Source organism: Hyposmocoma kahamanoa, unplaced genomic scaffold (assembly GCF_003589595.1).
Source record: "Hyposmocoma kahamanoa isolate Upper Pololo Valley unplaced genomic scaffold, ASM358959v1 79, whole genome shotgun sequence".
Classification (NCBI taxonomy): domain Eukaryota; kingdom Metazoa; phylum Arthropoda; class Insecta; order Lepidoptera; family Cosmopterigidae; genus Hyposmocoma; species Hyposmocoma kahamanoa.
Window position 1 is genome coordinate 5889255 of NW_020653993.1, and position 13697 is coordinate 5902951.

Below are 13697 nucleotides of genomic sequence, written 5' to 3' on the forward strand. Positions count from 1 at the left end.
GGCACATTGGCGTACTCGTACTAGTGTAAGGTGTAATGTAGTGGAGTGTACAAGTAAAAAGCTTGCCAGTAGCAAAAAGCCGTAAGATAAGCAGTTTTGCGTGGTGTATTTATTTATATTAGTAAGTGCCTTGAAAAATGTGACCTTAAGGCGAAAATACACATACTGGGAGCTGGCCCACATGCATACACAGAAAAAAAGGATTTCTACTAATAAGAAAGAGCAATTTCTCAAAATATTTGCTAATTCTGAAAACATATTTATTTAAAGTAATAAAATATTGTCATTACAAAGATACTGCTTATCTTTTTCTAATACAATTTTACTCTTAACTTTATTCTAACTTTGAGACAAATACGTTCACTTCAAGATTTTATTTCATTTCTAATCAATTAATTGGACATTACTTACATCAAGAAATTTTTTCCTCTTACATCAAATCTAAATAATCTCAAATGAATCCCCAATTTCTTGGATGTATTTTAAGAAAATATTTTCTTAGATAAAAAAAAAGTTATTTTGCTAATAAGAGTAATATTCTAAATTCGAGAATACATTTTTTATGGCAACATTTTGCTTTGTCATTTTCAATCATGTCGTGACATGTTGAAAACGCGCGCGCTCCGTCTTCGTGGCCGTGGTATCTGCGATTGAAGAAGCCATCCATAAATCAATAGCCAATTATTTAAAATGTGAAGCAAAGTGAACTATACTTACTTAGTTTTACTTGAAATCTTAAAAAGGTAAGGCAAGGAGAATAAAATCTTAAAAAGGAACTGATTTTTCTATTTGTTGTTTGTGGAAACAGTAATGGATTCGTTGAAAGAACTTTTGGAATCGTGGAATATACCACAAGTTGTAGTGACCAATTTTATTGGTGAGTGATTTGATGTTATTATGAATTAATTGTGTAAGTATTACATTTTTATGCACATGATGATATTTTGTACGTAACGTTGAATGTAAGCGTAAAATGGAGGGATCTTAGACGAACTTTTCCTAGAAATAGGTATACAGTATACTTAAACATGGGATTATTTAATTTATGAGTTTTTATGTAAATAATCTCTGTTTAGAATCCCGATTTAATGTCGTCATTGTTTATTAAAAATAATGTATCTACCTTTGAAATGCGTGACTTCGACAATTAGCATTTTACAATAGAAACTAACTTTTAACTGCCTCCGTGGCGGTTACCTTGCCGGACTGCCACGCAGAGGTCCCAGGTTCGATTCCTGGGCCGGGAGAAATATTTATACGGCCTACATTTATTTCTCTCGTGAGTTTGGGTGCAGTTTGTGGTTGTCTATGTGTGTGTTCATGGCACTCGCGACACAGGGTTTCCCTAGTGCGGGGTATATTCAGTGTATGTGTTATTGAGTGTGTGTGTTATTAAACTAGAAGTAAAATACATAAAAAGATATTTGATTTAATTTGACTTTATTTACAAACTTGACTACTTTTGCAGAGAATGGTATAACAATTGAACATTTCCCCAAATTAAAACTAGACAATTTGAAAGAATTATGCCCACATATGGGGACTAGACTATCTTTAGAGGAAAAGATAGGGGAGCTTATTACTGCACAGGTGAGGGACCTGTATGTTTAAGTTAAAAAATTTAGTTGAAAGTGCTTTCATACTGACTATCTTAACATAGCTTGACTATAAAATACACAAAATAGTCTATTTTTTTAACTTTACAGGCAACGACAGATGCAGTATCTGAATCAACTGATGATCAAGTCATTATTACTCCCACCTCCAGTAAATTAGAGACAAGCACCAGTGATGCCGGTTTATTAGTTTCATTAGATGAACTACAAGTGGTCGACATCTTGGAAACAACCAAAAGTGTATCTAGAAAAACATTTCCACATTTTGATTTGGAGACACTACTGCATACGTCAGCAGGTGGCAATAGTATTTTAAAATACTATGAAACATATGGTTTTCTCAATAATACCAAGAGAAACCAGTTGACTGATATAATTATAAAACATATATACACATACATTGTCAATTAGTAAGTATATACTGTATATATTAGTAAGTATATACTGTGTTCTGATTACTTTTATACTTCCCAATAATACATCACTAAAATTTTTTTAGCCGGATAACCTATGAAGAATATAATATTATATCTGCGAAAATAATATCACTGTTTCCAAAGGAGTCAATAGGCACTTATTTTACCAAACCTATAAAAAAAAATAATTCATTTAATGGACGTTCTACAGTAGCACGAGGAAAATTGGTGGACAAAGTCCGTAACCTTCTGTATAAATATGGAGACCACACACACAAGCGACAATCTGGCACTCTAGAAAATGCTCCACCGTTTAAAAGACAGTATATTCAAGGTTTGCAAGGTAATTTTTTTTTAAATGGGCTTGCAATTAAACCCACTGACTTTCACTGGGTTAAAGCAATTTATGAACCTATTTAGGTATTTGAGAGTAGGTATTCTAAGTCGCATCATTCTGGGTATTTAATACAGGTAAATGTAACTCGAAATCCTCTGTAAGTGGGCCCCATTTACAGTGGTCCAAAAATTTTTCTACATATAGGAGTAACAACCCATTTAAAATAAACATTAGTTTAGCAAAAATCAATAGCTTAAGTTATGATTTTTTTATGTACTTTCTTGAAAATTTTCTACTCTAGTCAAAAGTTTAAAACTAGTCTATTTTGAAAATTATTCCACTAAATTAATTGAAATTTGGTATTAAAGTAGTAGTAACCATGTAGCTAGCATGCAATGAACCATTTTTGTGTTTGTTCTTAGATTGCTCCGTTATTTTTTAGTCAATTCATGTTCATGAGTTTCTACAATTTTAACTCTCTAATGGTCATAATGTACACAAAAAGAAAATGTTTAAAAACATATGTATAGAGAACTTCTGATAAATAGATAGGTTTGAGAATAATTTCATGTAAATCTGAGCTGAACCAATGTTTTCTCTTGAGAAATTAAGTTAAAATTGTTTGAATAACGATTATGATACTGGTGGTGGTTTTAATGACTAGAGTAGAAAATATTGAAAAAGTATGGATGGCAACGTATCAAGTTACACATTGATGTATCTTGTTCCGTTGCACTGGAGGCGATTTTCAAATAAAAATGTGTGGTCTGATGTGCTATTGAATGTACATAAATAATCATGATTTCTAAACTATTGAATTTTGCAGAACTAATGTTTATTTTCGATAGGTTGTTTTGTTACTATGTCCTCTATCTAAAAAAAATCTATAATATTATTATTATTAGATAGGAACAGGTACTTACGTGGGAAAGGCATTTGTCAGCTGATTGAAATGCAGGTAAATAATGAAAGTCTTACAAAACATTTCAATAAGGATAAAATGAAACACTAACATGATTTTTTTTAGATTTACATTTAAGAGATATACTGTTTCTCAACAATAACACCGAACCATGGGGTGAAGTAATACAAAAATGGAAAGATACATTTAAAGTTCGAAAAGAAAGTGAACACAAGAGCGTTCATGAGTTTCTACAAGACTGGAAAATATTATCAGACCAAAGAAGTGACATATTGGTATGTAATCTGTTTTCATATGTTTTACGTTTTATTTCTGAGCTAGGGTTCCTCCATCTTGACGCAGACCAATCATTTTGACAACTATGATATTTGTTTTCAGATAAACATTGACTTCGACTTGTTGTATCCAGAAAAAGGGCTGAATTTTTATTTAAATTGGAAAATATTTTTCGAAAAAATTATTGCTTTTAAACCGAACAGAGACGAAAGAATCTTGAACCTTATTGAGTCACTGAAAAATTTAGACAATGATTGTAAGTGTCCGTTTTTAATTTTATAAAGCTTGAGATAGAATTAGTAAAATAAATAATAATAATAATAATAAGAAAATGTTTATTTCAGTAATGCAATTAACTTTACATTAACAGTGGATGGTACCTTCTATTAAGCTTGTCAAGCGTCAGTGTCAGGAGGTACCGCTCTTCCATAGCTATAAATTCACATTTAACATTTTTAACTTAGTCTGTCTGTTCGTCGGTCCGTCTGTCGGTCAGTCAGTCGGTCAGTCGGTCAGTCGGTCAGTCGGTCAGTCGGTCCGTCTGTCCGTCGGTCCGTCGGTCCGTCTGTCCGTCGGTCCGTCGGTCCGTCGGTCCGTCGGTCCGTCTGTCCGTCGGTCCGTCGGTCCGTCTGTCCGTCGGTCCGTCGGTCCGTCGGTCCGTCGGTCCGTCTGTCCGTCGGTCCGTCGGTCCGTCTGTCCGTCGGTCCGTCGGTCCGTCGGTCCGTCGGTCCGTCTGTCCGTCGGTCCGTCGGTCCGTCTGTCCGTCGGTCCGTCGGTCCGTCGGTCCGTCGGTCCGTCTGTCCGTCGGTCCGTCGGTCCGTCTGTCCGTCGGTCCGTCTGTCCGTCCGTCCGTCTGTCCGTCCGTCCGTCTGTCCGTCCGTCCGTCCGTCCGTCCGTCCGTCCGTGTGTCAGTGTGTGCGTGTGTGTCCGTGCGTGCGTGCGTTCGTCCGTCCGTCCGTCCGATCGATTGGATCGATTGGGCCGATCGATTGAATTGTCTGTTTGCAAATGTTGTATTTACTTGAGGTACTTTTACCACAATGTCTTTCCTTCTTCTCTTCGAAATATTTAGATCTAGTTTAGAGGCCTACGTTGTCTGATTACAGTTTGAGTGGTATATAGTTTCGCTACAGTGGCTAAATTTGATAGATAAAATTGTATAATATTATTTTCAATTGTTACAGTAACACTTCCTGCTGAGCTTAAAATACTCGCACATCTGGTGCCTCCAAAGGGAAGAATTTCAAAAAAAATTAAGTTCACTACTCAGGAAGCAATTGACTCCTTATATATTTGTGTGCCGGTATGTTTTTTTTAATAGCCCCGCCCTAGGGAAACCCTGTGTCGCGGGTGCCATGGATATACACATAAACAATCACAAATTACACTCAAACTCACGAGAGAAATAAATTTAGGCCATACAAATATTTCTCCCAGCCCGGGAATCGAACCTGGGACCTCTGCGTTGGCAGTTCGGCATGGTAACCTTTCGGCCACGGAGGAATTTATATATGTCGACTCATCCGAAGTCCGATATGATTATATAACGAAAAGAGAATAAGTACGTTACGAGAATAATTTCGTTATTCAAACTAAGGCCTGTGTAAAGGCGTTTTGACAATTTATATATCTTATTTCGTTTCGAAAATACAAAATCCAACAACAGTCGATCTGACATTTACAGCGAAGAAGAACAAACGAAATGTACTATGTCCTGAGAACAAGTAGTCTTGCACATATAGATCTTTGTTCTACGGATGAGTAGGTATATATATATATACATATACATATATAAAACTGTCTCCTGTATATAATATATATATGTATTTTTTGTTTTCAATATTTATGCCTCATATGCCTCATTTATAATATTACTTTGTGGTAAAGATTGGCTCACAAATCTGTTGTGGCTACTTATTATGTTTCATTATGTACTCTTAATACTATCTTAATTTCTAGAATGCTGGCGATATAGACCAAGTAATCAAAGAACAAAAACAAAAGGCGACAAGCAAGAAATTGTCTGTTCAACCCTATGTTATACTCCAGGGATCTTTGCTAGAGTGTGGTTCACCGTTACTAATAGTAGATGATGTAAGATATCAATTTTTAACCATAACAAAAGCTTTTGATACTCTTTTTAAACTTTACCATACCTTCAACGTTAGATATCCCAGAGCAGGCGACCATTTATATTTGATCATACAAAGATGTGTATATAATATAGAAACTAAGTACGATAACGTCGTACCGTATATAATTGACGTTTTGAATATGTGATTTAGCTAAACACCACTTTCAAGGTTTCATAAACTCAATCAGAGCAGGGCCCACTCCCAATTGAGTTGTTCATGCTATTCTTTGAAAAAAAAAACAGTTTATACACAGACTTTCAATTAGAAAGAATTTTCTTACCACTTCTAACTCAGTTACGACAATTTATGCAACAATAATTGCTACAAGTGATATTTACAATATTGTTAACCTGATCAATCTCCGACTAAAACTCTCTGTGTTTCGCTTATTGTCAAAATGGATTTGAACTGTAATTACTGTCACAAAATACTTCATGATTTTAAGCAATACATTTTTCATTTAGAAACTATCCATAAAATAGGTAACTATTTTGTCTGCCCTTTTGAGAGTTGTAAAAGAACATATGATAAAAAAAATCGTTTTAAAAATCATTTAACAACGTGTTACAATTCAAATCGCAATAGGAATAGTACTTCTTGTGACAATAGTATTAATATCAGTAACTCCATCCTGTCCGAACAAAGTTCATTTCCAAGTACCAATGATACACACCAATCTTTTGACACATCACCGTCGAATGATAAAGACACTGGAAATGAATCTTTTATAAAATCTGTAAAATCATACTTAAATATATTTGTATGCAATTTATATGGGTTTGTTAGTTTACCAAGATCTTTAATACAAACTTTGATAGAATTAGTTCAAACCTTAATCCACAACATCACTTCAAATATACACGAAACAGTTAATAACGAACATATAGATGCCACTAAAAGAAACATTATTGTACTAGAAATGATATTAGCATTACCAGACATATTTAAAGACTACGATACAGAATATAAGCGCTTGAAAAATTTAGTTGACAATGAGTATTATGTAGCCCCTGTAGAAGTAAAGATCGGAACTGTCAAAGATCGACGTAGTGAAAATAATGATGTAACAATGATGCTAAAGGAAAGAAAACTTTACATGACACCACTTAGACAAACATTAAGCAATTTTTTAAACTTACCTGGAGTACTTTCTCACATTCTTAATTATCAACAGATGCTTTTGGACGAGAGTAATGTAAGTAACGGTGATGTGATTCGAAATGTGATTCAAGGATCGTTGTGGAAAGAACTTTCGGCTAATATAGACAAAGACAGTATCGTTATCCCTTTAATTTTGTATTTTGATGATTTTGAAAGTGGCAATGCCCTAGGAAGCCACGCTGGCGAATATAAGTTAGGTGCAGTTTATATTTCTATTGCAACTATTCCGCCAGAACAATCAAGTAGGTTAGAAAATATTTTTGTGACTCAAGTATTTTATTCAAAGGACAGAGTATTTTTTGGCAATGGGGCAATTTTTAACAAATTAATTGAAGAACTTAAGTTTTTAGAAGAAGTTGGCGTTGGTGTTTTATTGTCCAAAAATATCATTACAGTAAAATTTGTATTAATAACTTTATCTGGAGATAACTTAGGACTCCACGGCGTATTAGGACTTTTCGAAAGCTTTATGGCTACATATTTCTGCAGGTTTTGTTTGACTACCAAAACTGAATCTGAAACCCAATCGTGTGAATTAAATAATCTACGAATGCCTTCTGAATACAATCAACATGTTGAAAATCGTATAGGAATTAAAGAAATATGTGTTTGGAATAATTTGAAATATTTTCATATTTACAATAATGTTACATGTGATGTGATGCATGATCTTACGGAAGGGGTACTAAGGTATGGAATGGCCCTTGTGATTAGAAGTCTAATAGATAAAGGATATTTCTCACTAGATCATCTGAATTCTAGGATAAAGTACTTTAAGTACAATACTAATGAGAAAAACACACCACCACCAATCAATAATCAACACTTATTAAACAAAAGTTTAACTATATCTGCTTCTGAAATGTTATGCCTTACAAGAAATTTTGCTTTTGTGGTTGGAGATTTAGTTGAAAATAACGACCCCGTTTGGAACTATTATTTAATATTATTGGAAATAACAAATGTTCTCACTTCCCATTCGTTTACTTCAGACCTAATAGATTACTTAAAAAGTATTATTGAAGAACATCACCAGCAATACCTTAATTTATTTCAAAGTAAATTAAAACCCAAACATCATTTCCTTATTCATTACCCTACAATTATAAAAAAAAATTGGGCCGCCTATACTTATAAGTGCTTTTAAATACGAAGCGAAACACAAAGAGTTAAAAAAGGTTTGTCAGTCAATAACATCACGAAAAGATCTTCCTCAATCTGTTATGAAACGTTGTCAACTAAAACAAAGTTTTCGATATGCAACTGAGAAAGGTTTGACGGATAATCTTTTGTATGGTAAATATGAATTTGATGAAGGCCACTGTGGTGCAGACAATTGCATTTATGTTGATTGGTGTGAATTAAACGGAATTAGGTATACCGTAAATAATGTTTTGCTACAAGATATAATTGAGGATATTCCCAAATATTATATTGTTAACAAAATAATGATTAATCATTGTACTAATGACATATTATTTAAATGTTTTTTTTTAGATATTGTTCATTATAATGCTCATTTCAGAGCATATAAAGTAATACAAACAACACGTAGTCGTACTATTGCGTATGTAGACTTGTACACAAATTTAATTTCTGTACTGTATAAAGTAAAATTGGATTCCTATGTTAAAGTTGATTTTTGATGTATATTATATTGTACTGTGATGTCGACAAAACGAGTACGTGCAAATCCAAAGCTATTTCAGTGTTATGAGTAGGTACAGTCGCTGTATGAAGATTTATTATTTTGATTTCGGCTGTTTTAGTGTGATTGTTTAAATTATTCAGAAGGGTTGTTGCAGTGCAAATTTATATAAAATAAGTAAGTTACGTAAACAAGCCCTAAGGTTTATTGAATTATGGTTTGTCACACATATATGCATATATGTAGGAACACGAATTTTATTTCTGTGAGTTTTAATTTAATTTTCTATGTTAAAGTTTTTCATGTCAATAATTCATTTTGTATTTTACTAATATTATGCCAGTATTGTATACGTGTACGAAAAATAAACGTTTTTTAATTTATTTCCTAAATAAGTATAATCTTTTTATTATTTAAGTCGTTTTGTGTCAAGTATTTTAAGCCTGCAATTTTATTTTGTTTAAATTTGTGAACAATTCTCAAAAAAATACAACCGTTTTCAAGAAGCAATAATTATAATTTGATAAAGTCAGAACGTCATAACAGCAACGCCAATGACTTCATTAAAATTAATTGTTGCGTTTTGAAGGCGGTTATATATTTTTTTAATTATTCACAAACTATGTCCTTAGGCTCAATTTATATAGCAGCGGAACGGAATGGAAACGAATTTTTGTAACGTTATTGTACATAGCATAATGAATTTTATGGTCAATTGTGTAACGTACATGCTCGAGAATGCTCGAGCATTCCGCGGAAGATTTTGGCTCGTATCTAGTTTGTACCGTTACACAATCGACCATAATGTTCATTATGTTATGTATAATATCGTTACAAAAATTCGCTTCCACTCCGTTCCGCCGCAATATAAATTGAGCCTTATTTTAAACAAACAAAATGACTTAAATCAAAAATACCCCACATTTTAACCCAAGACGGTAAAATCTTACATTAAGATTTACCCCACATTTTAACCCAAGACGGTAAAATCTTACATTAAGATTGTAATGGACTTATTAATAGCAGAAAGTTGCTTTGATATAACTGAACCAAAAGTCATAATTTAAGAAATTTGGTTTCAGAATGAAATCAAACTTCTCTTAAACATAGAAAACATAAATCTTCAGTTAAATAATTATCTCTCAATTTTCATTCTTTTTTTTTCAAGTCAAAATCAGAAATTTCTAATAACAAATAAATATTTTCTTGAATCTAGAGTAGCTTTATGACTTAAATAAATTAATTTGCTCTTGGATTAAATATTTCTGTCTTAGAACTAAAATACACTTTTGAGACGTTTTTTTACTATTATCAAGTAATTATTCTCTAGCGTCTATAGGGAGCGAATCGTTTTCTTGGATTTAATAAAATTGTCTTCATACAAAGAAATTTGTCTATTTTTAAGTAATCTGTTTTTACCGTGTACAAGTCGGACGCTGAATGGAGATCCCAGGTTTGGATTCCTGATGGGTCCAATTTGGGAAATGAACTTTTATAAACTGGTTTTGGTCTAGGTGTTGTCGGTAGTGCTCCAAATTCGACCAGGCACATAGAGACCAGGTACATAATTGGCGCAAACACATTGTTATTAGTCTGACCTATGTTTATAGTAATTAAGCATTTTGGTTATATTGTTCGCGGACAACCAGACGGCCTTAACAGACTTTCATACATTCATTTATTCATTTAAAAACACTTGAAAGCTTACAGTATTTACATTACCAAAACGCTTACAAGTAAATCTGATTAAATTTAAAAAATATATAAAAATAAAATTAAGAAAAATGATATTACACAATTAAATTGGAAAACACACACTGCTTATAGTGGTGGGTGAGGTAATAATAAAGGAAAGAGACTCCTCGGTCGACCACCTAGCCGATGGACTGATCAATTGACCGCCCTTACTGATCTCCCTATAGTAACTGCCGTGAGGGATAACGTGAGGCTTCGAACGTCCATAAAGTCTCGAAAATCTTTCTGGAACACGGACCTTCAGCTATGAAGAATGCGACTTAGAAGAAATAATAATTATATCTCATTCAAACGCCAAAATGGCCCAACAGACCGATCCATTCCTCAAGTAGGCTATCTCTTGTCATCGGTCCATACATGGTAGAGAAGTATTAAAAATCCTGCGAACGCTAGGCGTGAATATATCGGTATCACAATATCTTCAAAATGACCTCGATCAGCATAAAAACTAGATCGCAAAACAACCACCTTTGCAGAGTGCAAAGCGACTAGATATCGAAATGACCATGTCGTGATGAAATTCCAGTACTAATTGTATTATATAACTGCGCGTTTATGTTTTCTCTAGCTTTAGCCTGCAATACTATGGAGCTTGTACTTAATAGTCGAGTCCTGGCAAACGCTGAAAACAATGGCCTTCCTGGTTTTATATATTTTATTCATGCTCAAAATATTGTTTACACGTCACTTTACCATACGATGTTATACAAGCTCGACGTTTCTAATATTCACTAAAGGGCTTCTCAAAAACATGGAGGTCCGTAAGGTATGTTGCAGGGTACCGGGCGCTACTGTAGTGTCCCGCAGATATTCGTGATTTAAAGCTTGTGTGTGGTACTGTAACTGTTATGGACAGGCGTGTTACTTACCATCAGGCGCTTTTAAACGACTTTTTGCCGTAGAATCATCTGTGAGAAATGTATTTCTAAAAATATATATTTTTTTAAAACAAACCAAAATAAAGATCTGCAATAAGCACATAGAAAAATTCGTAAGCTCCTCTGGTTCGATCCGTGGCTTAGTTGGCTTAGCGTCAGCCACGGTTTACTAAAAGACGTTGTTTCGAATCCAGTCAGGTCGAAGGATTTTTTTCTAAGTGAACGATCTTTGTATTAATAATAATTATGTTCTATAGTATATTGTATTGCGGCCGTCACCGCTTGCTGCAGCTTACTTATTTTTGGTAAATGAAATGTAACCTTACCTCGAAGAGAGCAAAGTTTATGTTTAATTTGCTCCTTTTAATGTAGCGCCACGCCGCGTCGTTTGTTCGATCTTTGTGTTAAGAATAATTAAATCTGTAAATTGTAATATTAATTGTAATGAAAATTAGAATCGTTTTTCCCCCAAAGGGAATAAAAACGGACATTTTGTGTCTAGCCAAGGTTTGACCCTCCAAGATTGCACTTGCATATTTTTATGAAGAATACGTGCTTTACCGTCCATTAGCAGCGAATTACGCTTCGTAAACGCGCCGCTAGTACTGCGTTGGCGGCGCGAGACGCGGGAGCCTGGCGGGCCGGCAAGCACGCGCGGGCGCGATTCTCAGTCCGTCTCGGAGCCCAAAACAACAGTGGACGGCAAGGACTCAACATTTGGGTTAAGCCTTGGTTAGACCCAAAATATCCGTTTTTATTCCCTTTGGGGGAAAACCGGTTCTATTTTAGGTCAGAGCCAGCGGCTTGACCCTCCGAGACGTGTTTGGTTTCTGCCGGCCTATGAAACAGCGTACTGTGATCTGCCAATGAACTAGATATTATTTAAATGTTATTATATTAAATTATATGATGGTAATAATCTTTAGTAAAAGTCCGGCTTATGTGTATAATCTGCTTTTTTATCAATGGTTTAAGTTTTTTAACAAACAGACTGAAATGCTAGTAGTAAAGAATTCAAAATGTGACAACATGTTCACAAAACATAACATAAAAGTTATTATCATTAAAATGAGATCGTGTAATCAGATACACTGAGTAATCAGTCTTAAATCAACTAAAGAACTGAAACTTATAACAAATTGTTAACATTATCTAACTATAAACGAGGCGCTTAAACTGTTTGTTACTACAGGAGCTTCGGTCCGTTTGAATCTTAAAATAATGCTTGAAGAAAGTATTTTCACTTCTCCAATTGCCCTTGGTTAAAACTTCATCCTGTGGTAATAACTCATAATTTCTTGAAGCAACTGCTGCTCTTATGCTTCCAGCTGAATCTGTTATTCCTAATTGGTCAAGTACAGAACGCAACCATCCTGCTATGACACATTGGGACGCAGGCTTTACAACGCCGCGGATAGTAATAAAAAGACTTAATAGGCTTGGGTTTGAATTACGTCGATCATTGGATACATTTCTTAATTTGTCGATCCAATAAGGAACACACAAATTCCTTAAACTATTTCGTTTAAATTCCCAACCCGATTGACGATACAAAGCCGAATCGGTTTTAGAACCGAACCTTGGCCAGAACACTAAGAAATCTTGGGAAATTTGTATGTCCTTCTGGGTCAAATGTAATAGTGTTAAATCATGAATACGACGCCCTGTACTTAGTAATAGTAAAAACGCTACATGCCTGGAAATCTTATACAAGTGTTCTTCGTCGGGGGGATTTTGGGACAGCCAATCAACAAGCTTTGAGATATCCCAATAAGATTTTGTTAGTCTAGAAGATTTTGGTTTCTGTAGCTCAACGCTCTTCTGCATTCTTTTTATCAGAACATCAGAACTTAAATTACTTGAGTTGCATGAGTCTGCGAAGGGGCAAACTACGAATTTGTGCACTCTAATAGTGCTCGGCGATAGACCCAAATCTCTATGAAGATAATTTATGAAGAGGGCCAACGTCTGTGAAGTAGGGCTTGTACATTGCAAGTTTTTAGGTTTACAACAATCTCGCCATCCATTTCATGCAGCTTTGTAAGTGTTAAGAGATGATTTTCGCCATGAGCCTTCCAGTAGTGTAATTTCTTCTACCGACTAATTTTTGACGAGATTACCCCACCCCGAACCTTCCAGGCCTCCAATTTTAATCGTTTCACAACTGGTGGTGGTGCCCGAGTAGTCAAGACCTGGAGGTGATGATGAAGATTCCTCATTTGAAATGGCGGTGCTAACGCTCTTTTGCGTAGGTCCGCTCTCCAGAAAGTTTTGTCCCAATTGGGCACTATCAGAACATATGTGCCTCTGGCCTGGTTCAGATGTTGCAAGGTCTGAGGGATCAAAGTTGGCGGAGAGAATATCCATGCCAGCTTGAAATTTCAGGTCCGACTGAAGGCATTTGTGAATAGAGCGGTCTCTTTACTGCAATCTAAACTCGCATAGGTTTCCACTACTGCCGATGTTCGGGACGCGAGACTGATATGTCCGGAACACCTTTGTATTTAAAAGTATATGAATTACAAACAGTGAATCACCATGAGTGGATTCAAG

General features: G+C 34.8%; 2 protein-coding genes across 3 annotated transcripts in view; one reads left to right on the forward strand and one right to left on the reverse strand.

Annotated features, from left to right (window-relative positions):
* LOC113233573 overlaps nucleotides 1–13697 on the reverse strand; it is a 374928-nt gene that overhangs the window by 137709 nt on the left and 223522 nt on the right. The gene's annotated exons all lie outside the window — the stretch shown is intronic.
* LOC113233572 lies at nucleotides 1359–7952 on the forward strand. Of its 2 annotated transcripts, none has more exons than XM_026468713.1 (7): nucleotides 1359–1590; nucleotides 1686–2026; nucleotides 2116–2375; nucleotides 3397–3566; nucleotides 3670–3823; nucleotides 4752–4870; nucleotides 5527–7952. In XM_026468713.1, the coding sequence occupies exons 1-7, from the start codon at nucleotides 1537–1539 to the stop codon at nucleotides 5845–5847; spliced, it is 1419 nt and encodes a 472-aa protein (XP_026324498.1). In that variant the 5' UTR covers nucleotides 1359–1536; the 3' UTR covers nucleotides 5848–7952. The 2 variants fall into 2 exon arrangements, with proteins under 2 accessions (XP_026324498.1, XP_026324499.1); XM_026468714.1 differs by having other exon boundaries at nucleotides 1707–2026.

Bases quoted from the DNA above. Each gene is read 5' to 3' on its own strand.
- LOC113233572 (XM_026468713.1), top strand. From the start codon at position 1,537: ATGGGGACTAGACTATCTTTAGAGGAAAAGATAGGGGAGCTTATTACT. The intron at 2,376-3,396 runs GTAATTTTTTTT...GATTTTTTTTAG, and splicing joins GTATATTCAAGGTTTGCAAG to ATTTACATTTAAGAGATATA. The intron at 4,871-5,526 runs GTATGTTTTTTT...CTTAATTTCTAG, and splicing joins CCTTATATATTTGTGTGCCG to AATGCTGGCGATATAGACCA.